The 26,978-nt window shown below is 49.5% G+C and overlaps 1 protein-coding gene across 5 annotated transcripts in view; it reads left to right on the top strand.

Annotated features, from left to right (window-relative positions):
- The first annotated feature begins 11,420 nt into the window (after positions 1-11,420).
- Positions 11,421-26,978, top strand: part of LOC138286713 (zinc finger protein 282-like) — an 81,610-nt gene continuing 66,052 nt past the window's right edge. For 4 of the 5 annotated variants that reach the window (XM_069227221.1, XM_069227219.1, XM_069227220.1 and 1 more), the window contains exon 1: positions 11,427-11,543. In XM_069227221.1, coding sequence (XP_069083322.1) covers positions 11,520-11,543 — 24 coding nt within the window. In that variant the 5' untranslated portion in view covers positions 11,427-11,519. Of the gene's footprint in view, positions 11,544-26,978 lie in introns of all 5 variants that reach the window. The other variant, XM_069227218.1, reaches the window with a different exon arrangement.

The following is a 26,978-nucleotide window of genomic DNA, read 5'->3' as shown; positions in this document are numbered from 1 at the left end:
TCCTGAGGCCACCTCGGGCCTCTTCCATCCATGTAAAGCCATCCTAACACTCACTCTTGCAGCTTTCTGCTTTCTCCCTTTGTGCCGCTTTTTCGTTTTTATCTTCCTCCGTCTTTCCCATATGTGTCTTTTGCTCGCAGCAAATGCTTGAGGCAGAAAAATAAGCGCCGGCCCTGAAAAATAAGTGCCGGTGCTCACCACCGGAAACAACAAGCACAAATTAAGCACTGACATTATCCCTCCACAGGTCTAAGACAAATTAAGTAATTTTGCAGAGTAAACAATTCAACGAAAAATGGATGCTTATTTTCTATTATATTGGATGGGATGCAGTGTTAAAAAAGATAGCTAGCAAAGTCAAACTGTCAATAAATGTTACTTAAATTATGGCAAAATGTTTCAGGCACATGTTTGCTAACCTTGTATTTATTTAAAATGTAAAAACTATTTACTCGAATAGGCCCTGTCAGAAACTGGGTTATTGATTTTGGGGAAGGAGGGCTTCCAATTTATAAAGTGCACTCTACTCTCAAACAATCTACTCTGTGTCACTCTACTCCACTCTGCGTAATTCCAACCTACGCCACTGAACTCTACACCACTCTACTCCACTCTGCATAACTCCACTCTATGTCACTGCACTCTATGCCACTCTACCCCACTCTGCATAACTCCACGCTGTCACTGTACTCTACGCCACTCTAGTTTGAACTACTGCACTCTACACAACTGCACTGTCACTGCACTCTACTCTGCATCATTTTACTCTACACCACTGCTCTCTGTGCCAGTCAACTATGCACTACTCCACTCTGCATCACTGCACTCTATGCCACTACACTGTATGCTACTACACCCTAAAGCACTATACTCTGCACTACGGTATGCAACTCTGCTCTGCATCACCCTACACCACTGCATTCTATGCCACTTGCCTCTACTCTGCACTCTATGCCTCTGCACTTTATGCCACTCAACTCTACTCTGCGCCACTGCACTATGTGCCACTGCGCCTCTCTATTCTGTGCCACTCTACTCAGCATCACTCTACTCTGTCATGCCACTCCACGCGATGCTACTGCATGTGATGCCACTCCACTTCACCCACTCCAATCTTTTCCACTCTGCACTACTGCACTCTACTATTCACCACTCTAATCTTTGCCACTGAATTCAATGTCACTGCACTCAATGCCACTATACTCTTCAACACTGTACTCCAATGCACTCTACACCAGTCCACTCTACTCTATGCCACTCCAATATATGCCACACTACGAAACTCCACACTTTGCCACTCCAGTACACAACACTCTCTGCCATCCCACTCTACAACACTCTATGCCATTCTACTCTACAAAGCTCCTAGCCACTCTCCTCTATGCGACTAACCTTTAGCCATGCTAAACAGCAAACATGCTGGTGTACAAAGTGGCTAAAACACATTGGCAAAACCAGCAGCTCTTGCATAGGTAAGACCTATTTGCTTTGCAAATGCTTGTTTACAGTTTGCAGTTCCCCTGCCTAAATTGCATTTTCCTCACGCTTCTGTTGTGACTGCAGCACGTTGACTGCCTGGGCACCGAGGAACTGTGGTACCTTGCGTGTTCCCGGGTCTCAAGAAATGCTGCATGAAGCCTGTAGCTGCAGACTGTGAGTTCCACTCATCAGGAGCTGCCTTCCCTTGTGCTTCTGGGCTCCTGGCTGCTGCCCCTTACTCCTCCAACTTCAAAATGGCTATCACTTGCTTGAGGGATTGTAGCTGCCTTTTAAAGCTGCTCCGCAACTAGTTTGGTTCAGGTTTCGTTTTCTGATTCCTTTCCATCATGGCTCTTTCTTTCTTAATATCTTTCTGGTTTTCCCAATCCTCAGAGTTTCCTCTTGTGACGTTGGATGCCATTTCCTTTTCTTTTCGTTTACCACAGGCAGACTTCAGTCTGGTTGCAAGGTGCGTCCCCACAAAACAGTGGTCTTTTGTGTTTTATTTCCTCACTTCCTCCATTTGCTGATCCAGACTTCTTGTTCCTGAAGAATTCCACTTTCGGATTCTTGGTTTTCTTCACTCCTTTGAAGTTTTCGTCCAGCAAGGAGGTTTTTTGTGCCTTTGGCTTCTACATCCTGAGAAGGTGGCAGCTTCTCGAAGGCACTTGCCTGCCACATATTCCAGAAACATTCCTGTACATCAGACAGAGGAAGACACGGACTAGGATTACAGGTAAGTATTCAGACCTGAACAGATTGCAACACCAACATTTCTGATTGTTTTTGCAATAGATACGGATGTAGACCTGACCGCTGTCCTTTAGCAACAAACTTTGGAATTAGACCATTTAAGGACCAAGAATGCTACCCCTCGACAAGCAATCCGCTCCAGGTCTTGCAACCTTCCTGAATCACTCCTTCAGCTTCAAAGTATTCCGGATATCTTTGAAGATTAAAGGAGTTTCTGGACTGCCTGGTGTTTTATTTTTCTATTTGACTTGGACATTTTCCTTCTGACAGACCCAAAGTTAAGTATCTGATTGGTGCCTTGACCTGCGCAGTTCCGAGTCGTCCAATTTTTTTAGTTGTCACAGAAAACCCTTGTCTGAAAAATGATGCCAATTTCCTGACAAACTTCAAGATGTTTGAAAGAACTGGATGTGAAGCTTCTGCAGAGGTTGTCTTGTGTGACATATCACAGGAAAAGTCTGATGTACTGCCCTATTGTACACAATTTTCGGATCTTGCTGGTGAAACCAAACATGGTGGAACACACTCAGGACCTTATTGTGAAGAGGGTAGAAAGAGAAGTTAAAAGATGAGTAGGCAAGAGTTATCAGAGCTCCTTCATTTGCTTAACGACTGGATCAAGTTCTCCTGTGAACACAGAAGTTAAAGAAAGAACAGAAAAAATAGGTTTACTTTTACTCCCTCTCCCCAAGTTTTTAGGCAGTCAGAGCCAACTACTGAACCTACTAATCCTTCGCCTGATGTGCTAACAAACCAATGCAACTCAGATCTATTACAGGCTCATTGTCTGACACAAATGGGATTGAAGACGTAAGGAGCGAGTTTTTTTCTGTGAAAACCCACATTTCCTGCTGCAAGTCTGTATTATCTGACCTTCCTAGCCACAAGGAAAATGACAGATCTAGTTCTTTGTATTGGAGAAAGGGTGTACATTTCTACTCATCCTAAAGCTTTCAGCTCCTCCGATGGGTCCAGTTCACCTTTGGTGACATTGGATTTAATTCTTCAAGACCATCCCTGTTCCAGCCTTGTTAGATTCCAGTGCCTCTGGAATGTATATGGACTTGAGGTGTGGCCAGACACTGAAAGTTCGGGTCAGGAACAAGTCTTCTTCAGATCATGTACAGACTATCAATGGATTTCCATCAACCTTGGATCTAGTGATCTCTATCATGGTCCCTCTCTTAGTGTCTTTAGGCAATCATAAATAAATGGTTAACTTTGATCAAATAATGTCTCTGAATTATGCCATCGTGTTTTGGATACCCTTGTTGGAATCACAAACTCCCTACTTCTGTTGGAAGATCAGGGTTGTCTCTCTTTCCTTCCAGTCTTGTAGAGACATTTGTTTTTGAGACAGGAGCTATTGGGCTCCAGTGGTACAAGAACTTTCTGAAGCCTCAAGCCTCTATAGCCCAGACCGTTTCCATAATTATGACTTATCAAGAGTCTCTTAAGTTCTTTCAGAAGTCTATGTCTGTGTGATTTCTTCTTCATAGGGATTTGGATTGTGCCATCCCAATGGAACTGGAGCCATAATTTCCTATGACATAATCTACTCTCTTTCACACTCTAGAAGCAGGTTATGAGAGAATATTTGGATGAAAACCCTTGAAACGGCTTGATTACTTGATCAGTTTCCGCCACTGAATCTTCTCTCTTCTTAGTCTCTGAGAATTTCAAAGAGATAGGACCTTTCATCAATTATCATGGATTGAATAAGGTTAATATTAAGGACCCTTCCACTCATCAAGCACATCCGTGAGTCAGTTTGGGGTGCTAAATATTTCACAAAGTTTGACCTCTGTGGAGTTTACTGTCATCTCCGGATAAAGAAGGGTGATGAGTGGAAGATGGGCTTTTGGACACCCTTAGGGCATGAGTATTGAGCCATGCCCTTTGGCCTCCCCACCAATCCAGCAGTTTTTCATAGTATGTGACATCCTGAACCAGTTTCTTGTGGCACACCTGGATGACATCCTGGTCTTCCCTTTTTTTCCTTCCTAAACATCAAGTCCGTGTTCATTCTGTCCTTCTATGTCTCTTGAAAAAACATCTATCCTGTAAAGTGGAAAATTGCGTGCTCGAAAGAACAGAAATGGAGAATTATTGCCTCTATCAATCAATCAATCATTAAACTTATAAAGCGCACTATGTACCCGTTAGGGTTTCAAGGCGCTGGGGGTGGGGGGCAGCTGCTATCGGTCGAAGAGTCATGTCTTGAGGAGTCTCCTGAAGGTGAGGAGGTCCTGGGTCTGGCGCAGGGAGGTCGGGAGAGAATTCCAGGTATTGGCGGCGAGGTAGGAGAAGGATCTGCCTCCGGAGGTCTTGCGTTGAATTCAGGGGACGATGGCGAGGGAGAGGTTGGCAGAGCGGAGTTGGCGGGAGGGGACGTAGAAGTTGAGTCTGTTGTTCAGGTAGGCGGGACCGGCGTCGTGTAGTGCTTTGTGCGCGTGGGTGAGAAGTTTAAAGGTGATCCTCTTGTCCACGGGGAGCCAGTGGAGGTCCTTTAGGTGGTGGGAGATGTGGCATCGGCGGGGGATGTCGAGGATCAGGCGGGCGGATGCGTTCTGGATGCGTTGGAGGTCTTTTGCTGGGATGCCTGTGTAGAGTGCGTTGCCGTAGTCAAGTCTGCTACTGACGAGGGCCTGGGTCACCGTTTTTCTGGTTTCCGTCAGGATCCACTTGTAGATTCTACAGAGCATGCGGAGGGTGTTGAAGCAGGAGGAGGAGACTGCGTTGACCTGTTTGGACATGGTGAGGGCGGAGTCGAGGATGAAGCCGAGGTTGCGTGCGTGTTTGGCTGGAGTAGGTGGGGGTCCCAGTGCGGTGGGCCACCAGGAGTTGTCCCAGGCCGAGGGGGAGCGTCCGAGGATGAGGACTTCCGTCTTATCTGAGTTTAGTTTCAGACGGCTGTTTCTCATCCATTCGGCGATGGATTTCAGTCCCTCGTGGAGGTTGGCTTTGGCGGTGTGTGGATCTTTAGTAAGGGAGAGGATGAGCTGGGTGTCGTCGGCGTAGGAGAGGATGCTGAGGTTGTGCTGACGGGCCTGTTGTGCAAGGGGTGCCATGTAGGCGTTGAACAGCGTTGGGCTAAGCGAGGAGCCTTTGGGGACACCACCGATGAGGTTGGTGGCTTCAGAGCGGAAGAGACTCTCTGGGTTCTGCCGGAGAGGAAGGAGGAGATCCAGTTGAGGGCTTTGTCTTGTATTCCGGCTTCGTGGAGAAGGGTTAGTAGGGTGCGGTGGCAGACTGTATCGAAGGCGGTGGATAGGTCTAGGAGGATGAGGGCTGAAGTTTCGCCGTTGTCCATTTGCTGTCTGATGTCGTCTGTGGCGGCGAGGAGAGAAGTCTCGGTGCTGTGATTGCGTCTGAATCCGGATTGGGGGGGGTCTAGGATGGAGTTGTCTTCGAGGTAGTGGGTGAGCTGGGCGTTGACGATCTTCTCGATCACCATCGCTGGGAAGGGGAGGAGGGAGATCGGGCGGAAGTTTTTGAGGTCGTTGAGGTCAGCCTTTGGTTTCTTGAGGAGAGGTTGGATGTCGGCGTGCTTCCAGCTGTCCGGAACGGTAGCGGTGTCGAAGGAAAGGTTGATGATCTTACAAAGTTGGGGGGCGACGGTGGAGTCGGCTTTGTTGTAGACGTGGTGTGGGCAGGGGTCTGATGGGGATCCTGAGTGGATGGAGTTCATGGTCTTTCGGGTTTCGGCGTCATCTACGTTGGTCCAGGTGGTGAGGCGGTCGGCGTAGGAGGAGTTGTCGGGGGTGGGGTCTTGCGGAGGTGTGGAGTTGAGGCTGTCGTGGATGGCGGCGATTTTCTGGTAGAAAAAGGTAGAGAGTGCGTCACAGAGTTTCTGGGATGGTGGGATGTCGTTGACGTTGGGGTTGGAGAGCTCCTTTTCGATGCAGAAGAGTTCCTTGCTGTTGTGCGTGTTGTTGTTAAGGCGTTCTGTGAAGTGGGAGCGTTTGGCGAGTCGGATAAGTTGGTGGTGCTTGCGGGTGGCTTCCTTGTGAGCTGCTAGGCTGTCGGTGTGCGCTTGAGCAGCCATTTTTTCTTGAGTTTCTGGCAGGAGTGTTTGGAGGTGATGAGTTCGTCTGTGAACCAGGCTGCTTTTTTCTTTTCTTGGTTGACGGTGGGCCTCTTGAGTGGTGCAAGGGTGTTGGCGCAGTTGAGGAGCCACTGTTGGAGGTTGATGGCGGCGGAGTCCGGGTTGGTGAGGTCGGTCGGCGGGTTCTTGGCGAGGGTGCTGGTTAGTTGGTCTGCGGTGACTTTTCCCCAGCGGCGGTGTGGTGGTAGTGGGGTGCGGTGACGTTTGGTGTTTTTCTTGAATGTGAAGTGGACGCAGTGGTGGACAGTCCAGTGGAGTTCGGTGGTGTGGTTGAAAGAGATGTGGTTGCTTGCAGTGAAGAGTGGGTCTAGGGTGTGACCGGCGATGTGGGTGGGTGTGTTGACCAGTTGTCTGAGTCCGAGGTTGGAGAGGTTGGTGGTCAGTGATGCGGTGTTGGCGTTGTTGTTGTTCTCCAGGTGGAAATTGAGGTCTCCAAGGAGGATGTAGTCCGTTGAGGCGAGGGCGTGGGTGCTGGCGAGGTCGGAAATGGTGTCACTGAAGGGGGGTCTTGGTCCTGGTGGTCGGTATATGAGAGTTCCTCTGAGGGTGGTGTTGGGGTCCGTGTGGATCTGGAAGTGAAGGTGTTCAGCTGTCTTGAGGGTGTCGTCCGTGTGGGTGTGGATCTTGAGGGTGGATTTGTGGACGATGGCTATTCCTCCACCGATTCTGTTGGTGCGATCTCTTCTGGTGATCTTGTAGCCGTCAGGGATGGCGATGGCGATGTCCGGGGCCGAGGAGTCGTTCCACCAGGTTTCAGTCAGGAAGGCTACGTCTGGGTCGGTGGTGTCGAGTAGGTCCCAGAGCTCGATGGCGTGCTTTCGTGCGGAGCGTGTGTTGAGGAGGATGCATTGGAGGTGGTTGGAGTTGTTTAATGTAGGTTTCCTTGTTCTGTTGCAGGTGAAGTTGCAGGAGTGGCAGGAGAAGGGTCCTTTGGTGTGCTTCGGAGTGGCCTGGAAGTAGGCTGCGGAGGAGCCAGGGTTAAGGGCGAGGAGTTCGCTGGCCGAGTAGCGAAGGCTGGTGGTGCGGGGGGCGTGCGGGCCAGGGGGGGGCCGGCGCTGGGCGCGGTCCGGGGACGGACGGGCGAGGACGGGCTTGCCTCTGGCGCGCCAGCAGCGCGCCCGCTGCGCGGATGCGCAGCGCCAGCCATTAAGAAGGGAGGGAGGAGCAGCTGGGAGACAGGAGGCAGGCGGGAGCGGCGAATGGGGGCGCGAGGGGGGCGGGCCGCGGGGAGGCAGCGGCAGGGAGAGAACGGCAAGGGGGGAGCGCACAAGGGGCGAAAAACCAGGAAACAAGGCACAATAACAAGAGTAAGGCACAATTCAAAACAGTCACAAAAATACGCTAAATGGCACAAAATACAATTGGAATACAGCAATCAGAAGGGGCACAAATGGGGGCTAGAGCGCAAGGAGGTAGGCACTGAAAAAGTGGAAAAACACTTACAGGAACGGCGAAAAAGCGGCAGAAGCCTCGGGCCTCGAACACGCTAGCAGCAGCGTGGGCGGGGGTCAGGGGCACGAGACAGCAGGGTGGTGCTGCGGACGTGGGGGGCGAGCCCTGGACCAAAACAGGTCAGAGGTGAGAGTCTGTGAGAGTCAATTATTTACTGGCCGTTCCTTAAATCCATCAAGGAGACCCAGAATTTCTTAGGACTGGCTAACTTTTATATACAGTTTGTGTGAGAAAATAGGGTGGTGGTTGACTGGGGTGTGAGCCCTGGTCAAGCATTGGCCATAATCCCTGGCAGGGTGAACCAAAAAAGTGACTAAATTAACCTGTGCTTAACCCTTGGTAGCTTGACACAAAAACAGTTAGGCTTAAATTAGAGGCATTGTGTAAAGTATTTATGCAGCACTCAAACAGTTATAAAGTGAAGGCACAACACAAGAAAAATCGAACATCAATTTATATACATAGAGTAAATTTTAATACATTATTTGACACCAAAAAAAACAAAAATCCAACCAGTACAACCAATGTTATTAGTTTTTAAAAGTTTTTAGTACAAACTAGTGTATAAAAGATTGTCGTTGGGGTCGAAGAAAGTTGTGCTGAAGATTTCTACATCCGGACTTAGGGCCTGATTTAAATATTGGTGAAGGGGAATACTCTGTCACAACCATGATGGATATCCTGTCTGCTGTATTACAATCCCCTTATATCCTATAGAGATCGTAATACGGGAGAAGGGATATCTGCCACATTTGTGATGGAGTATTCCATCTGCCAAGATCGAAATCAGGCCCTTAGTCACTTTTATGGAAGCTGATACTCTCCAGCAGAGCGAGGCATGATGATGTAGTCTAAGGCAGTTCCAAGAGGTCGGACACCCTTTTGGCGAAGGCCCGCTGAACATGATTTGCTGCTATGGAGAAGAACCTAGAAGAAGCAGGCACAAAGTCCGTCCGATGGACGATGCATCTTGGGCAGATCGATAAGCAGGTTGGTCCCGGACTTTCCTCTGTTCTCAGAGCAGTTTTTATCCAAAACGTTTTCAAGTCACTAAGTTTTGGATTTTGGCCATCTGGGCATGTTTAACACCACATCCAAGGGTCCAGGACTGGCAGGACACCACTTGGGGGTTCAGAACTCACTTAGGCTGGGACGGATGCAGGTTCAAGCTGGTGGGAGTCATTTATGACCCTGTGGCTCTGAACAGGAGGCCAGCAAAGTAATCCATGGAGCCACTCTGGTAGGCCTAGGTTCAGGTGAATATAGAGTACTCCAACAACAGGGCTGGTCTCTGAGGGTTCCAGGCAGGCTCCAGGCAGCAAAGCAGTCTTGTGGAGTACACAGAAGGCCACTGCAGCAGGCAGTCCTCTAAGAGTGTTTCTGCAGGTCCAAAAAGTAAAATGAGGAGTGGGACTGAGGGCCCTATTTTTATACCTGGTGCCTTCTTTGAAGTTATAAGAAATGTCTAGAGATTTCTCTTTGAAATGCTTGGAATTTCATGGATCCCCTGCCCTGGCTCCAATCTGGATATATGGTATAGCACTCTACAAGGGACTTGTGAGTAAAATAAATACCGATTTTACCATGTTTAGGGGAGTTAGTACAAGCGCTTTAGCACTAGTCACCAGCAGTAAAGTGCACACGGTCCTAAGACCAACAAAAACGTATTTCAGCAGAAAGACTAAAGTAAGTAGGGGAAAGTTTGGGGAACACCACCATAAGCCTGACAGGTGTAACAGTTCATGATGAACTTTGCAGACATGCATCCACCACTTTGAAGAAGGAGAACCTAACTGAAGGTTTTTCTTGGAATCTTAAAGTCAAGGAGACCTTTGTCAATCTCAGGAAGACTTTCAACCAAGCTCTCATTTCCAGATCCATCCATGAAGTTTATTGTGTTACTGATCCTTCAAATTTTGATGTTGGAACCTTACTTCTTCAGCTCCAGGAGGAGAACAACCTGAAGCATCCCAAATGTTATCATGCCATGTCCTGAAATCATGTGAGCAATGGTTTTCAGTTCTGGAATGCCAGTTTATAGGAAGTGGCTGCATCTTTTAATTGGATCTGTGGAACCTTTTGAGGTGTGGATGGCCACCAAAACCTCAAGTTTCTGTAGAACAAGCAATGCAGAAACAGTGGTAAAGATTTTAGGGCCTATTTCTTTTCTCAATATATTTTCTGTGTTACGCACATCTCTGGCAAACAGAACATTGATGGTAATGCCTTGTCTATAAGGGACATCTTGGTTGAGGATTCTGAGACATCTGTGCTTTTGCTTCCTGACAAAGTGGTCTGTCTGGCAAGCTCCTTTTATAGTGTGTGAGAGATGCCCATGCTGAGATCTCTCTGGAAGACCTTGATGCGTTGCAGGGTCAAGTACCCTTGGCCTACCGCCAGAATCTATATTTTTTCTAGCAGGCCTCGTTGATCCCTACTAAGGTCCTTCAAAATGAGGTTCTGGGAATGTTTCACTGCACTGCAGTATTAGGTCATTGCTGGGTTAAGTCAACCTTAGAGCTTGGTGACCTCCTTTTCACAAGGATGTAGAGTTTTAAGTTAAATTCTGTCCTGCTTGTTTAATCCATGTGAGTCCACAACACATCTTTTGGCTTTATCCAGCCTTTGCCTACCCCTCATCACTGGCACACTATTTCCCTGCTGACTTTATTATGGATTTACCCCCTAGAGCAGGAAAGCGAGCCATCATGGTCACAGCAGAGCTCTTTTCTAAAATGGTTTCCTTTTCTTTGTTCTGAAGGGGTGCATCTGTCAGCATGATTGTGAAGAAAAGTCTGGTTAATATAGCGCATCTGCATGTGATGCTGGGGACTATGATCTCACATAGGGGCTCTCAGTAGATTCCTGGCACTGCACCTGCTTTACCCTGGGAACCCATCAAGATATATCCTCAGGTTACCGCCCGTCATCTAATAAACAGACTGAGATGGTCAGCTGAAGTCCTGAACAGTGTTTGAAGAGAAGCGGGGTTGTAATGCCAGGCACTGCCACACCTGAAGTGCAACCCCTAAACTATTCACTCGTTGTGCACTGAAGAGAGCTCGGGCGGAGCCGAGAAGCAGTGATCCAGCTGGCGGAAATGAGGAGAGTGGCACGAGCGGGTAGATGAAGAGAAGCGGCCGTGACCTCACCGCGGGGAGCTCTGCCTGTCTCCGGGCGGACGCTTCGGCCCCGTCAGAGTGTGACCGGGATGACGCAGCTCGTGGCCGCGGCGCGCGCCGGGGCGGCCCTGAGGAGCCGTGACGCGTGACGTCGCCAGGAGAACCGTAACCGCGAGGGCACAGGGCAGCACTCCGGCAGGAGGGAGCAGTGTTTGCGGCGCGGGAAACCGCGGCTCAGCTCCCGCGCATGCGCCGTATGGCGGCTCACCTTCTGCGCATGCGCCGTATGGCGGCTCACCTTCTGCGCATGCGCCGTACGGCGGCTCACCTTCTGCGCATGCGTGGTATAGTGTCCCAGCTCCAGCACATCGGAGACGTAACTTTCGAACGTGGCGTGTAGTGTCGCATGCGCCGCACAGTGTCTCAGACGTCGCGCATGCGCGGCGTAGTGTGCCGAGCTACGCGCATGCGCAGTATGCTGTCTCAGACTCCGCGCATGCGCAGTGGCGTGGATTGTTCTGTCGCCTCGGTCTCCCCTGAGGACCCCTCTTCCTCCTCGAGCTCCCCGGACTCCCCCCTTCAGCCGCAGGGACCCCGCCGCGGAGATGCCCCAGCAGGATCCGGACACGGTGAGTCTGAAGACGGGGGAGGCCGTGGGAGGCGGCCCCGGCAGCGGTTGTTTCCCTGCAGTACCGGGGGCAGTTCCAGGGGCTCTGCCCCCTCTTCACACAGACCGGGCCGGGGCGCTCCTGCTGCTGTGTCCGGCTCTGGGCCCCAGGACTCTGCCCCCCGGACACTCGCCTCCTACCCCCAGCACCGGGCCCAGCAGCTCACACTCCCAGACCGCCCCGAGCGCTGCAGCACCCGCCCTCCCGGGACACACCACCGGCCGGGCTTCACTTGGGCAGGTGCTCCCCGGTGCTCAGGGCCGGCACTTCCTTCACTACAGAGAGCCCTGCGCTTCCCAGGGCTGCTGCAGTGCATTTAATGGGAGAGACCTGCACTTCCCAGTCATTCTGCTGTACATTTAATGGGAGAGCCCCTGCACTTCCCAGCACTGCTGTAATACATTTAATGGGAGAGACCTGCACTTCCCAGGGCTGCTGCAGTGCATTTAATGGGAGAGTACCTGCGCTTCTCAGTAATGCTGCTGTGCATTTAATGGGAGAGACCTGCACTTCCCAGGGCTGCTGCAATGCATTTAATGGGAGAGTACCTGCGCTTCTCAGCACTGCTGCAGTACATTTAATGGGAGAGACCTGCACTTCCCAGCACTGCTGCAGTACATTTAATGGGAGAGACCTGCACTTCTCAGCATTGCTGCAGTACATTTAATGGGAGAGTACCAGCACTTCCCAGCACTGCTGCAGTACATTTAATGGGAGAGACCTGCACTTCTCAGCATTGCTGCAGTACATTTAATGGGAGAGCCCCTGCACTTCCCAGCACTGCTGCAGTACATTTAATGGGAGAGCCCCTGCACTTCCCAGCACTGCTGTGATACATTTAATGGGAGAGTACCTGCACTTCTCAGCACTGCTGCAGTACGTTTAATGGGAGAGTACCAGCACTTCTCAGCACTGCTGCAGTACATTTAATGGGAGAGCCCCTGCACTTCCCAGCACTGCTGTGATACATTTAATGGGAGAGTACCGGCACTTCTCAGCACTGCTGCAGTATATTTAATGGGAGAGTACCGGCACTGCTCAGCACTGCTGCAGGACATTTAATGGGAGAGTACCGGCACTTCTCAGCACTGCTGCAGTACATTTAATGGGAGAGTCCCTGCACTTCTCAGCACTGCTGCAGTGCATTTAATGGGAGAGTACCTGCACTGCTCAGCACTGCTGCAGTACATTTAATGGGAGAGACCTGCACTTCCCAGCACTGCTGCAGTGCATTTAATGGGAGAGACCTGCACTTCCCAGCACTGCTGCAGTACATTTAATGGGAGAGTACCTGCGCTTCTCAGCACTGCTGCAGTACATTTAATGGGAGAGTACCTGCACTTCTCAGCACTGCTGCAGTACATTTAATGGGAGAGTACCTGCACTTCTCAGCACTGCTGCAGTGCATTTAATGGGAGAGACCTGCACTTCCCAGTCATTCTGCTGTACATTTAATGGGAGAGCCCCTGCACTTCCCAGCACTGCTGTAATACATTTAATGGAAGAGACCTGCACTTCCCAGGGCTGCTGCAGTGCATTTAATGGGAGAGTACCTGCGCTTCTCAGTAATGCTGCTGTGCATTTAATGGGAGAGTACCAGCACTTCTCAGCACTGCTGCAGTACATTTAATGGGAGAGTACCAGCACTTCTCAGCACTGCTGCAGTACATTTAATGGGAGAGCCCCTGCACTTCCCAGCACTGCTGTAATACACTTAATGGAAGAGACCTGCACTTCCCAGCACTGCTGCAGTACATTTAATGGGAGAGTCCCTGCACTTCTCAGCACTGCTGCAGTGCATTTAATGGGAGAGTACCTGCACTGCTCAGCACTGCTGCAGTACATTTAATGGGAGAGACCTGCACTTCCCAGCACTGCTGCAGTGCATTTAATGGGAGAGACCTGCACTTCCCAGCACTGCTGCAGTACATTTAATGGGAGAGTACCTGCGCTTCTCAGCACTGCTGCAGTACATTTAATGGGAGAGTACCTGCACTTCTCAGCACTGCTGCAGTACATTTAATGGGAGAGTACCTGCACTTCTCAGCACTGCTGCAGTACATTTAATGGGAGAGACCTGCACTTCCCAGGGCTGCTGCAGTACATTTAATGGGAGAGACCTGCACTTCCCAGGGCTGCTGCAATGCATTTAATGGGAGAGACCTGCACTTCCCAGGGCTGCTGCAATGCATTTAATGGGAGAGACCTGCACTTCCCAGGGCTGCTGCAATGCATTTAATGGGAGAGTACCAGCACTTCTCAGCACTGCTGCAGTACATTTAATGGGAGAGTACCAGCACTTCTCAGCACTGCTGCAGTACATTTAATGGAAGAGACCTGCACTTCTCAGCACTGCTGCTGTACATTTAATAGGAGAGTACCAGCACCTCTCAGTAATGCTGCTGTACATTTAATGGGAGAGCACCTGCACTTCTCAGCACTGCTGCAGTACATTTAATGGGAGAGACCTGCACTTCTCAGCACTGCTGCAGTACATTTGATGGGAGAGTACCTGCACTTCTCAGCATTGCTGCAGTACATTTAATGGGAGAGTACCTGCACTTCTCAGCACTGCTGCTGTACATTTAATGGGAGAGTACCTGCACTTCTCATCACTGCTGGAGTACATTTAATGGGAGAGACCTGCACTTCCCAGGGCTGCTGCAGTACATTTAATGGGCGAGACCTGCACTTCCCAGGGCTGCTGCAATGCATTTAATGGGAGAGACCTGCACTTCCCAGGGCTGCTGCAATGCATTTAATGGGAGAGACCTGCACTTCCCAGGGCTGCTGCAATGCATTTAATGGGAGAGTACCGGCACTTCTCAGCACTGCTGCAGTACATTTAATGGGAGAGTACCAGCACTTCTCAGCACTGCTGCAGTACATTTAATGGAAGAGACCTGCACTTCTCAGCACTGCTGCTGTACATTTAATAGGAGAGTACCAGCACCTCTCAGTAATGCTGCTGTACATTTAATGGGAGAGCACCTGCACTTCTCAGCACTGCTGCAGTACATTTAATGGGAGAGACCTGCACTTCTCAGCACTGCTGCAGTACATTTGATGGGAGAGTACCTGCACTTCTCAGCATTGCTGCAGTACATTTAATGGGAGAGTACCTGCACTTCTCAGCACTGCTGCAGTACATTTAATGGGAGAGACCTGCACTTCTCAGCATTGCTGCAGTACATTTAATGGGAGAGCCCCTGCACTTCTCAGCACTGCTGCAGTACATTTAATGGGAGAGACCTGCACTTCTCAGCATTGCTGCAGTACATTTAATGGGAGAGCCCCTGCACTTCCCAGCACTGCTGTAATACACTTAATGGAAGAGACCTGCACTTCTCAGCACTGCTGCAATGCCTTTAATGGGAGAGTACCTGCACTTCTCAGCACCGCTGCAATGCATTTAATGGGAGAGTACCTGCACTGCTCAGCACTGCTGCAGTACATTTAATGGGAGAGTACCTGCACTTCCCAGCACTGCTGTAATACATTTAATTGGAGAGTACCAGCACTTCTCAGCACTGCTGCAATGCACTTAATGGGAGAGACCTGCACTTCCCAGCACTGCTGCAGTACATTTAATTGGAGAGTACCAGCACTTCTCAGCACTGCTGCAATGCACTTAATGGAAGAGACCTGCACTTCTCAGCACTGCTGCAGTACATTTGATGGGAGAGTACCTGCACTTCTCAGCACTGCTGCAGTACATTTAATGGGAGAGCACCTGCACTTCTCAGCACTGCTGCAGTACATTTAATGGGAGAGACCTGCACTTCTCAGCACTGCTGCAGTACATTTGATGGGAGAGTACCTGCACTTCTCAGCATTGCTGCAGTACATTTAATGGGAGAGCCCTGCACTTCTCAGCACTGCTGCAGTACATTTAATGGGAGAGACCTGCACTTCTCAGCATTGCTGCAGTACATTTAATGGGAGAGCCCCTGCACTTCCCAGCACTGCTGTAATACACTTAATGGAAGAGACCTGCACTTCTCAGCACTGCTGCAATGCCTTTAATGGGAGAGTACCTGCACTTCTCAGCACCGCTGCAATGCATTTAATGGGAGAGTACCAGCACTTCTCAGCATTGCTGCAGTACATTTAATGGGAGAGTACCTGCACTTCTCAGCACTGCTGCAGTACATTTAATGGGAGAGACCTGCACTTCCCAGCACTGCTGCAGTACATTTAATGGGAGAGTACCTGCGCTTCTCAGCACTGCTGCAGTACATTTAATGGGAGAGTACCTGCACTTCTCAGCACTGCTGCAGTACATTTAATGGGAGAGTACCTGCACTTCTCAGCACTGCTGCAGTACATTTAATGGGAGAGACCTGCACTTCCCAGGGCTGCTGCAGTACATTTAATGGGAGAGACCTGCACTTCCCAGGGCTGCTGCAATGCATTTAATGGGAGAGACCTGCACTTCCCAGGGCTGCTGCAATGCATTTAATGGGAGAGACCTGCACTTCCCAGGGCTGCTGCAATGCATTTAATGGGAGAGTACCAGCACTTCTCAGCACTGCTGCAGTACATTTAATGGGAGAGTACCAGCACTTCTCAGCACTGCTGCAGTACATTTAATGGAAGAGACCTGCACTTCTCAGCACTGCTGCTGTACATTTAATAGGAGAGTACCAGCACCTCTCAGTAATGCTGCTGTACATTTAATGGGAGAGCACCTGCACTTCTCAGCACTGCTGCAGTACATTTAATGGGAGAGACCTGCACTTCTCAGCACTGCTGCAGTACATTTGATGGGAGAGTACCTGCACTTCTCAGCATTGCTGCAGTACATTTAATGGGAGAGTACCTGCACTTCTCAGCACTGCTGCTGTACATTTAATGGGAGAGTACCTGCACTTCTCATCACTGCTGGAGTACATTTAATGGGAGAGACCTGCACTTCCCAGGGCTGCTGCAGTACATTTAATGGGCGAGACCTGCACTTCCCAGGGCTGCTGCAATGCATTTAATGGGAGAGACCTGCACTTCCCAGGGCTGCTGCAATGCATTTAATGGGAGAGACCTGCACTTCCCAGGGCTGCTGCAATGCATTTAATGGGAGAGTACCGGCACTTCTCAGCACTGCTGCAGTACATTTAATGGGAGAGTACCAGCACTTCTCAGCACTGCTGCAGTACATTTAATGGAAGAGACCTGCACTTCTCAGCACTGCTGCTGTACATTTAATAGGAGAGTACCAGCACCTCTCAGTAATGCTGCTGTACATTTAATGGGAGAGCACCTGCACTTCTCAGCACTGCTGCAGTACATTTAATGGGAGAGACCTGCACTTCTCAGCACTGCTGCAGTACATTTGATGGGAGAGTACCTGCACTTCTCAGCATTGCTGCAGTACATTTAATGGGAGAGTACCTGCACTTCTCAGCACTGCTGCAGTACATTTAATGGGAGAGACCTGCACTTCTCAGCATTGCTGCAGTACATTTAATGGGAGAGCCCCTGCACTTCTCAGCACTGCTGCAGTACATTTAATGGGAGAGACCTGCACTTCTCAGCATTGCTGCAGTACATTTAATGGGAGAGCCCCTGCACTTCCCAGCACTGCTGTAATACACTTAATGGAAGAGACCTGCACTTCTCAGCACTGCTGCAATGCCTTTAATGGGAGAGTACCTGCACTTCTCAGCACCGCTGCAATGCATTTAATGGGAGAGTACCTGCACTGCTCAGCACTGCTGCAGTACATTTAATGGGAGAGTACCTGCACTTCCCAGCACTGCTGTAATACATTTAATTGGAGAGTACCAGCACTTCTCAGCACTGCTGCAATGCACTTAATGGGAGAGACCTGCACTTCCCAGCACTGCTGCAGTACATTTAATTGGAGAGTACCAGCACTTCTCAGCACTGCTGCAATGCACTTAATGGAAGAGACCTGCACTTCTCAGCACTGCTGCAGTACATTTGATGGGAGAGTACCTGCACTTCTCAGCACTGCTGCAGTACATTTAATGGGAGAGCACCTGCACTTCTCAGCACTGCTGCAGTACATTTAATGGGAGAGACCTGCACTTCTCAGCACTGCTGCAGTACATTTGATGGGAGAGTACCTGCACTTCTCAGCATTGCTGCAGTACATTTAATGGGAGAGCCCTGCACTTCTCAGCACTGCTGCAGTACATTTAATGGGAGAGACCTGCACTTCTCAGCATTGCTGCAGTACATTTAATGGGAGAGCCCCTGCACTTCCCAGCACTGCTGTAATACACTTAATGGAAGAGACCTGCACTTCTCAGCACTGCTGCAATGCCTTTAATGGGAGAGTACCTGCACTTCTCAGCACCGCTGCAATGCATTTAATGGGAGAGTACCAGCACTTCTCAGCATTGCTGCAGTACATTTAATGGGAGAGTACCTGCACTTCTCAGCACTGCTGCAGTACATTTAATGGGAGAGACCTGCACTTCCCAGCACTGCTGCAGTACATTTAATGGGAGAGACCTGCACTTCCCAGCACTGCTGCAGTACATTTAATGGGAGAGTACCTGCACTTCTCAGCACTGCTGCAGTACATTTAATGGGAGAGTACCAGCGCTTCTCAGCACTGCTGCAGTGCATTTAATGGGAGAGACCTGCACTTCCCAGCACTGCTGCAGTACATTTAATGGGAGAGTACCTGCACTTCCCAGCACTGCTGCAGTACATTTAATGGGAGAGTACCTGCACTTCTCAGCACTGCTGCAGTACATTTAATGGGAGAGTACCAGCACTTCTCAGCACTGCTGCAGTACATTTAATGGGAGAGTCCCTGCACTTCTCAGCACTGCTGCAGTACATTTAATGGGAGAGTACCTGCACTTCTCAGTAATTCTGCTGTACATTTAATGGGAGAGTACCGGCACTTCTCAGCATTGCTGCAGTACATTTAATGGGAGAGTACCTGCACTTCTCAGCACTGCTGCAGTACATTTAATGGGAGAGTACCAGCACTTCCCAGCACTGCTGCAGTACATTTAATGGGAGAGTACCTGCACTTCTCAGCACTGCTGCAGTACATTTAATGGGAGAGACCTGCACTTCCCAGCACTGCTGCAGTACATTTAATGGGAGAGTACCTGCACTTTTCAGCACTGCTGCAGTACATTTAATGGGAGAGTACCTGCACTTTTCAGCACTGCTGCAGTACATTTAATGGGAGAGTACTGGCACTTCTCAGCACTGCTGCAGTACATTTAATAGAAGAGTACCTGCACTTCTCAGCGCTGCTGCGATGCATTTAATGGTAGAGTACCGGCACTTCTCATCACTGCTGCAGTGCATTTAATGGGAGAGACCTGCACTTCCCAGCACTGCTGCAGTACATTTAATGGGAGAGTACCTGCACTTCTCAGCACTGCTGCAGTACATTTAATGGGAGAGTACCAGCGCTTCTCAGCACTGCTGCAGTGCATTTAATGGGAGAGACCTGCACTTCCCAGCACTGCTGCAGTACATTTAATGGGAGAGTACCTGCACTTCCCAGCACTGCTGCAGTACATTTAATGGGAGAGTACCTGCACTTCTCAGCACTGCTGCAGTACATTTAATGGGAGAGTACCAGCACTTCTCAGCACTGCTGCAGTACATTTAATGGGAGAGTCCCTGCACTTCTCAGCACTGCTGCAGTACATTTAATGGGAGAGTACCTGCACTTCTCAGTAATTCTGCTGTACATTTAATGGGAGAGTACCGGCACTTCTCAGCATTGCTGCAGTACATTTAATGGGAGAGTACCTGCACTTCTCAGCACTGCTGCAGTACATTTAATGGGAGAGTACCAGCACTTCCCAGCACTGCTGCAGTACATTTAATGGGAGAGTACCTGCACTTCTCAGCACTGCTGCAGTACATTTAATGGGAGAGACCTGCACTTCCCAGCACTGCTGCAGTACATTTAATGGGAGAGTACCTGCACTTTTCAGCACTGCTGCAGTACATTTAATGGGAGAGTACCTGCACTTTTCAGCACTGCTGCAGTACATTTAATGGGAGAGTACTGGCACTTCTCAGCACTGCTGCAGTACATTTAATAGAAGAGTACCTGCACTTCTCAGCGCTGCTGCGATGCATTTAATGGTAGAGTACCGGCACTTCTCATCACTGCTGGAGTACATTTAATGGGAGAGTACCAGCACTTCTCAGCACTGCTGCAGTACATTTAATGGGAGAGTACCTGCGCTTCTCAGCACTGCTGCAGTACATTTAATGGGAGAGTACCTGCGCTTCTCAGCACTGCTGCAGTACATTTAATGGGAGAGTACCTGCACTGCTCAGCACTGCTGCAATACATTTAATAGAAGAGTACCAGCACTTCTCAGCACTGCTGCAGTACATTTAATAGAAGAGTACCAGCACTTCTCAGCACTGCTGCAGTACATTTAATAGAAGAGTACCAGCACTTCTCAGCACTGCTGCAGTACATTTAATGGAAGAGTCCCTGCACAGCTCAGCACTGCTGCAGTACATTTAATGGGAGAGTACTGGCACTTCTCAGCATTGCTGCAGTACATTTAATGGGAGAGTACCTGCGCTTCTCAGCACTGCTGCAGTACATTTAATGGGAGAGTACCTGCACTGCTCAGCACTGCTGCAATACATTTAATAGAAGAGTACCAGCACTTCTCAGCACTGCTGCAGTACATTTAATGGAAGAGTCCCTGCACAGCTCAGCACTGCTGCAGTACATTTAATGGGAGAGTACTGGCACTTCTCAGCATTGCTGCAGTACATTTAATGGGAGAGTCCCTGCACTTCTCAGCACTGCTGCAGTACATTTAATGGGAGAGTCCCTGCACTTCTCAGCACTGCTGCTGTACATTTAATGGGAGAGTACCAGCACTTCTCAGTAATTCTGCTGTACATTTAATGGGAGAGTACCGGCACTTCCCAGCATTGCTGCAATACATTTAATGGGAGAGTACCAGCACTTCTCAGCACTGCTGCAGTACATGTAATGGGAGAGTACCTGCGCTTCTCAGCACTGCTGCAGTACATTTAATGGGAGAGTACTGGCACTTCTCAGCACTGCTGCAGTACATTTAATGGGAGAGTACCTGCGCTTCTCAGCACTGCTGCAGTACATTTAATGGGAGAGTACCTGCACTGCTCAGCACTGCTGCAATACATTTAATAGAAGAGTACCAGCACTTCTCAGCACTGCTGCAGTACATTTAATAGAAGAGTACCAGCACTTCTCAGCACTGCTGCAGTACATTTAATAGAAGAGTACCAGCACTTCTCAGCACTGCTGCAGTACATTTAATGGAAGAGTCCCTGCACAGCTCAGCACTGCTGCAGTACATTTAATGGGAGAGTACTGGCACTTCTCAGCATTGCTGCAGTACATTTAATGGGAGAGTACCTGCGCTTCTCAGCACTGCTGCAGTACATTTAATGGGAGAGTACCTGCACTGCTCAGCACTGCTGCAATACATTTAATAGAAGAGTACCAGCACTTCTCAGCACTGCTGCAGTACATTTAATGGAAGAGTCCCTGCACAGCTCAGCACTGCTGCAGTACATTTAATGGGAGAGTACTGGCACTTCTCAGCATTGCTGCAGTACATTTAATGGGAGAGTCCCTGCACTTCTCAGCACTGCTGCAGTGCATTTAATGGGAGAGTACCTGCACTGCTCAGCACTGCTGCAGTACATTTAATGGGAGAGACCTGCACTTCCCAGCACTGCTGCAGTGCATTTAATGGGAGAGACCTGCACTTCCCAGCACTGCTGCAGTACATTTAATGGGAGAGTACCTGCACTTCTCAGCACTGCTGCAGTACATTTAATGGGAGAGTACCAGCGCTTCTCAGCACTGCTGCAGTGCATTTAATGGGAGAGACCTGCACTTCCCAGCACTGCTGCAGTACATTTAATGGGAGAGTACCTGCACTTCCCAGCACTGCTGCAGTACATTTAATGGGAGAGTACCTGCACTTCTCAGCACTGCTGCAGTACATTTAATGGGAGAGTACCAGCACTTCTCAGCACTGCTGCAGTACATTTAATGGGAGAGTCCCTGCACTTCTCAGCACTGCTGCAGTACATTTAATGGGAGAGTAACTGCACTTCTCAGTAATTCTGCTGTACATTTAATGGGAGAGTACTGGCACTTCTCAGCATTGCTGCAGTACATTTAATGGGAGAGTACCTGCACTTCTCAGCACTGCTGCAGTACATTTAATGGGAGAGTACCAGCACTTCCCAGCACTGCTGCAGTACATTTAATGGGAGAGTACCTGCACTTCTCAGCACTGCTGCAGTACATTTAATGGGAGAGACCTGCACTTCCCAGCACTGCTGCAGTACATTTAATGGGAGAGTACCTGCACTTTTCAGCACTGCTGCAGTACATTTAATGGGAGAGTACCTGCACTTTTCAGCACTGCTGCAGTACATTTAATGGGAGAGTACTGGCACTTCTCAGCACTGCTGCAGTACATTTAATAGAAGAGTACCTGCACTTCTCAGCGCTGCTGCGATGCATTTAATGGTAGAGTACCGGCACTTCTCATCACTGCTGGAGTACATTTAATGGGAGAGCCCCTGCACTTCCCAGCACTGCTGTGATACATTTAATGGGAGAGTACCGGCACTTCTCAGCACTGCTGCAGTATATTTAATGGGAGAGTACCGGCACTGCTCAGCACTGCTGCAGGACATTTAATGGGAGAGTACCGGCACTTCTCAGCACTGCTGCAGTACATTTAATGGGAGAGTCCCTGCACTTCTCAGCACTGCTGCAGTGCATTTAATGGGAGAGTACCTGCACTGCTCAGCACTGCTGCAGTACATTTAATGGGAGAGACCTGCACTTCCCAGCACTGCTGCAGTGCATTTAATGGGAGAGACCTGCACTTCCCAGCACTGCTGCAGTACATTTAATGGGAGAGTACCTGCGCTTCTCAGCACTGCTGCAGTACATTTAATGGGAGAGTACCTGCACTTCTCAGCACTGCTGCAGTACATTTAATGGGAGAGTACCTGCACTTCTCAGCACTGCTGCAGTGCATTTAATGGGAGAGACCTGCACTTCCCAGTCATTCTGCTGTACATTTAATGGGAGAGCCCCTGCACTTCCCAGCACTGCTGTAATACATTTAATGGAAGAGACCTGCACTTCCCAGGGCTGCTGCAGTGCATTTAATGGGAGAGTACCTGCGCTTCTCAGTAATGCTGCTGTGCATTTAATGGGAGAGTACCAGCACTTCTCAGCACTGCTGCAGTACATTTAATGGGAGAGTACCAGCACTTCTCAGCACTGCTGCAGTACATTTAATGGGAGAGCCCCTGCACTTCCCAGCACTGCTGTAATACACTTAATGGAAGAGACCTGCACTTCCCAGCACTGCTGCAGTACATTTAATGGGAGAGTCCCTGCACTTCTCAGCACTGCTGCAGTGCATTTAATGGGAGAGTACCTGCACTGCTCAGCACTGCTGCAGTACATTTAATGGGAGAGACCTGCACTTCCCAGCACTGCTGCAGTGCATTTAATGGGAGAGACCTGCACTTCCCAGCACTGCTGCAGTACATTTAATGGGAGAGTACCTGCGCTTCTCAGCACTGCTGCAGTACATTTAATGGGAGAGTACCTGCACTTCTCAGCACTGCTGCAGTACATTTAATGGGAGAGTACCTGCACTTCTCAGCACTGCTGCAGTACATTTAATGGGAGAGACCTGCACTTCCCAGGGCTGCTGCAGTACATTTAATGGGAGAGACCTGCACTTCCCAGGGCTGCTGCAATGCATTTAATGGGAGAGACCTGCACTTCCCAGGGCTGCTGCAATGCATTTAATGGGAGAGACCTGCACTTCCCAGGGCTGCTGCAATGCATTTAATGGGAGAGTACCAGCACTTCTCAGCACTGCTGCAGTACATTTAATGGGAGAGTACCAGCACTTCTCAGCACTGCTGCAGTACATTTAATGGAAGAGACCTGCACTTCTCAGCACTGCTGCTGTACATTTAATAGGAGAGTACCAGCACCTCTCAGTAATGCTGCTGTACATTTAATGGGAGAGCACCTGCACTTCTCAGCACTGCTGCAGTACATTTAATGGGAGAGACCTGCACTTCTCAGCACTGCTGCAGTACATTTGATGGGAGAGTACCTGCACTTCTCAGCATTGCTGCAGTACATTTAATGGGAGAGTACCTGCACTTCTCAGCACTGCTGCTGTACATTTAATGGGAGAGTACCTGCACTTCTCATCACTGCTGGAGTACATTTAATGGGAGAGACCTGCACTTCCCAGGGCTGCTGCAGTACATTTAATGGGCGAGACCTGCACTTCCCAGGGCTGCTGCAATGCATTTAATGGGAGAGACCTGCACTTCCCAGGGCTGCTGCAATGCATTTAATGGGAGAGACCTGCACTTCCCAGGGCTGCTGCAATGCATTTAATGGGAGAGTACCGGCACTTCTCAGCACTGCTGCAGTACATTTAATGGGAGAGTACCAGCACTTCTCAGCACTGCTGCAGTACATTTAATGGAAGAGACCTGCACTTCTCAGCACTGCTGCTGTACATTTAATAGGAGAGTACCAGCACCTCTCAGTAATGCTGCTGTACATTTAATGGGAGAGCACCTGCACTTCTCAGCACTGCTGCAGTACATTTAATGGGAGAGACCTGCACTTCTCAGCACTGCTGCAGTACATTTGATGGGAGAGTACCTGCACTTCTCAGCATTGCTGCAGTACATTTAATGGGAGAGTACCTGCACTTCTCAGCACTGCTGCAGTACATTTAATGGGAGAGACCTGCACTTCTCAGCATTGCTGCAGTACATTTAATGGGAGAGCCCCTGCACTTCTCAGCACTGCTGCAGTACATTTAATGGGAGAGACCTGCACTTCTCAGCATTGCTGCAGTACATTTAATGGGAGAGCCCCTGCACTTCCCAGCACTGCTGTAATACACTTAATGGAAGAGACCTGCACTTCTCAGCACTGCTGCAATGCCTTTAATGGGAGAGTACCTGCACTTCTCAGCACCGCTGCAATGCATTTAATGGGAGAGTACCTGCACTGCTCAGCACTGCTGCAGTACATTTAATGGGAGAGTACCTGCACTTCCCAGCACTGCTGTAATACATTTAATTGGAGAGTACCAGCACTTCTCAGCACTGCTGCAATGCACTTAATGGGAGAGACCTGCACTTCCCAGCACTGCTGCAGTACATTTAATTGGAGAGTACCAGCACTTCTCAGCACTGCTGCAATGCACTTAATGGAAGAGACCTGCACTTCTCAGCACTGCTGCAGTACATTTGATGGGAGAGTACCTGCACTTCTCAGCACTGCTGCAGTACATTTAATGGGAGAGCACCTGCACTTCTCAGCACTGCTGCAGTACATTTAATGGGAGAGACCTGCACTTCTCAGCACTGCTGCAGTACATTTGATGGGAGAGTACCTGCACTTCTCAGCATTGCTGCAGTACATTTAATGGGAGAGCCCTGCACTTCTCAGCACTGCTGCAGTACATTTAATGGGAGAGACCTGCACTTCTCAGCATTGCTGCAGTACATTTAATGGGAGAGCCCCTGCACTTCCCAGCACTGCTGTAATACACTTAATGGAAGAGACCTGCACTTCTCAGCACTGCTGCAATGCCTTTAATGGGAGAGTACCTGCACTTCTCAGCACCGCTGCAATGCATTTAATGGGAGAGTACCAGCACTTCTCAGCATTGCTGCAGTACATTTAATGGGAGAGTACCTGCACTTCTCAGCACTGCTGCAGTACATTTAATGGGAGAGACCTGCACTTCCCAGCACTGCTGCAGTACATTTAATGGGAGAGTACCTGCGCTTCTCAGCACTGCTGCAGTACATTTAATGGGAGAGTACCTGCACTTCTCAGCACTGCTGCAGTACATTTAATGGGAGAGTACCTGCACTTCTCAGCACTGCTGCAGTACATTTAATGGGAGAGACCTGCACTTCCCAGGGCTGCTGCAGTACATTTAATGGGAGAGACCTGCACTTCCCAGGGCTGCTGCAATGCATTTAATGGGAGAGACCTGCACTTCCCAGGGCTGCTGCAATGCATTTAATGGGAGAGACCTGCACTTCCCAGGGCTGCTGCAATGCATTTAATGGGAGAGTACCAGCACTTCTCAGCACTGCTGCAGTACATTTAATGGGAGAGTACCAGCACTTCTCAGCACTGCTGCAGTACATTTAATGGAAGAGACCTGCACTTCTCAGCACTGCTGCTGTACATTTAATAGGAGAGTACCAGCACCTCTCAGTAATGCTGCTGTACATTTAATGGGAGAGCACCTGCACTTCTCAGCACTGCTGCAGTACATTTAATGGGAGAGACCTGCACTTCTCAGCACTGCTGCAGTACATTTGATGGGAGAGTACCTGCACTTCTCAGCATTGCTGCAGTACATTTAATGGGAGAGTACCTGCACTTCTCAGCACTGCTGCTGTACATTTAATGGGAGAGTACCTGCACTTCTCATCACTGCTGGAGTACATTTAATGGGAGAGACCTGCACTTCCCAGGGCTGCTGCAGTACATTTAATGGGCGAGACCTGCACTTCCCAGGGCTGCTGCAATGCATTTAATGGGAGAGACCTGCACTTCCCAGGGCTGCTGCAATGCATTTAATGGGAGAGACCTGCACTTCCCAGGGCTGCTGCAATGCATTTAATGGGAGAGTACCGGCACTTCTCAGCACTGCTGCAGTACATTTAATGGGAGAGTACCAGCACTTCTCAGCACTGCTGCAGTACATTTAATGGAAGAGACCTGCACTTCTCAGCACTGCTGCTGTACATTTAATAGGAGAGTACCAGCACCTCTCAGTAATGCTGCTGTACATTTAATGGGAGAGCACCTGCACTTCTCAGCACTGCTGCAGTACATTTAATGGGAGAGACCTGCACTTCTCAGCACTGCTGCAGTACATTTGATGGGAGAGTACCTGCACTTCTCAGCATTGCTGCAGTACATTTAATGGGAGAGTACCTGCACTTCTCAGCACTGCTGCAGTACATTTAATGGGAGAGACCTGCACTTCTCAGCATTGCTGCAGTACATTTAATGGGAGAGCCCCTGCACTTCTCAGCACTGCTGCAGTACATTTAATGGGAGAGACCTGCACTTCTCAGCATTGCTGCAGTACATTTAATGGGAGAGCCCCTGCACTTCCCAGCACTGCTGTAATACACTTAATGGAAGAGACCTGCACTTCTCAGCACTGCTGCAATGCCTTTAATGGGAGAGTACCTGCACTTCTCAGCACCGCTGCAATGCATTTAATGGGAGAGTACCTGCACTGCTCAGCACTGCTGCAGTACATTTAATGGGAGAGTACCTGCACTTCCCAGCACTGCTGTAATACATTTAATTGGAGA

Source organism: Pleurodeles waltl, chromosome 3_2, assembly GCF_031143425.1.
Source record: "Pleurodeles waltl isolate 20211129_DDA chromosome 3_2, aPleWal1.hap1.20221129, whole genome shotgun sequence".
NCBI lineage: Eukaryota > Metazoa > Chordata > Amphibia > Caudata > Salamandridae > Pleurodeles > Pleurodeles waltl.
Note: the sequence above shows the minus strand (reverse complement) of the source record. Positions and strands in the feature narration are given on the sequence as shown.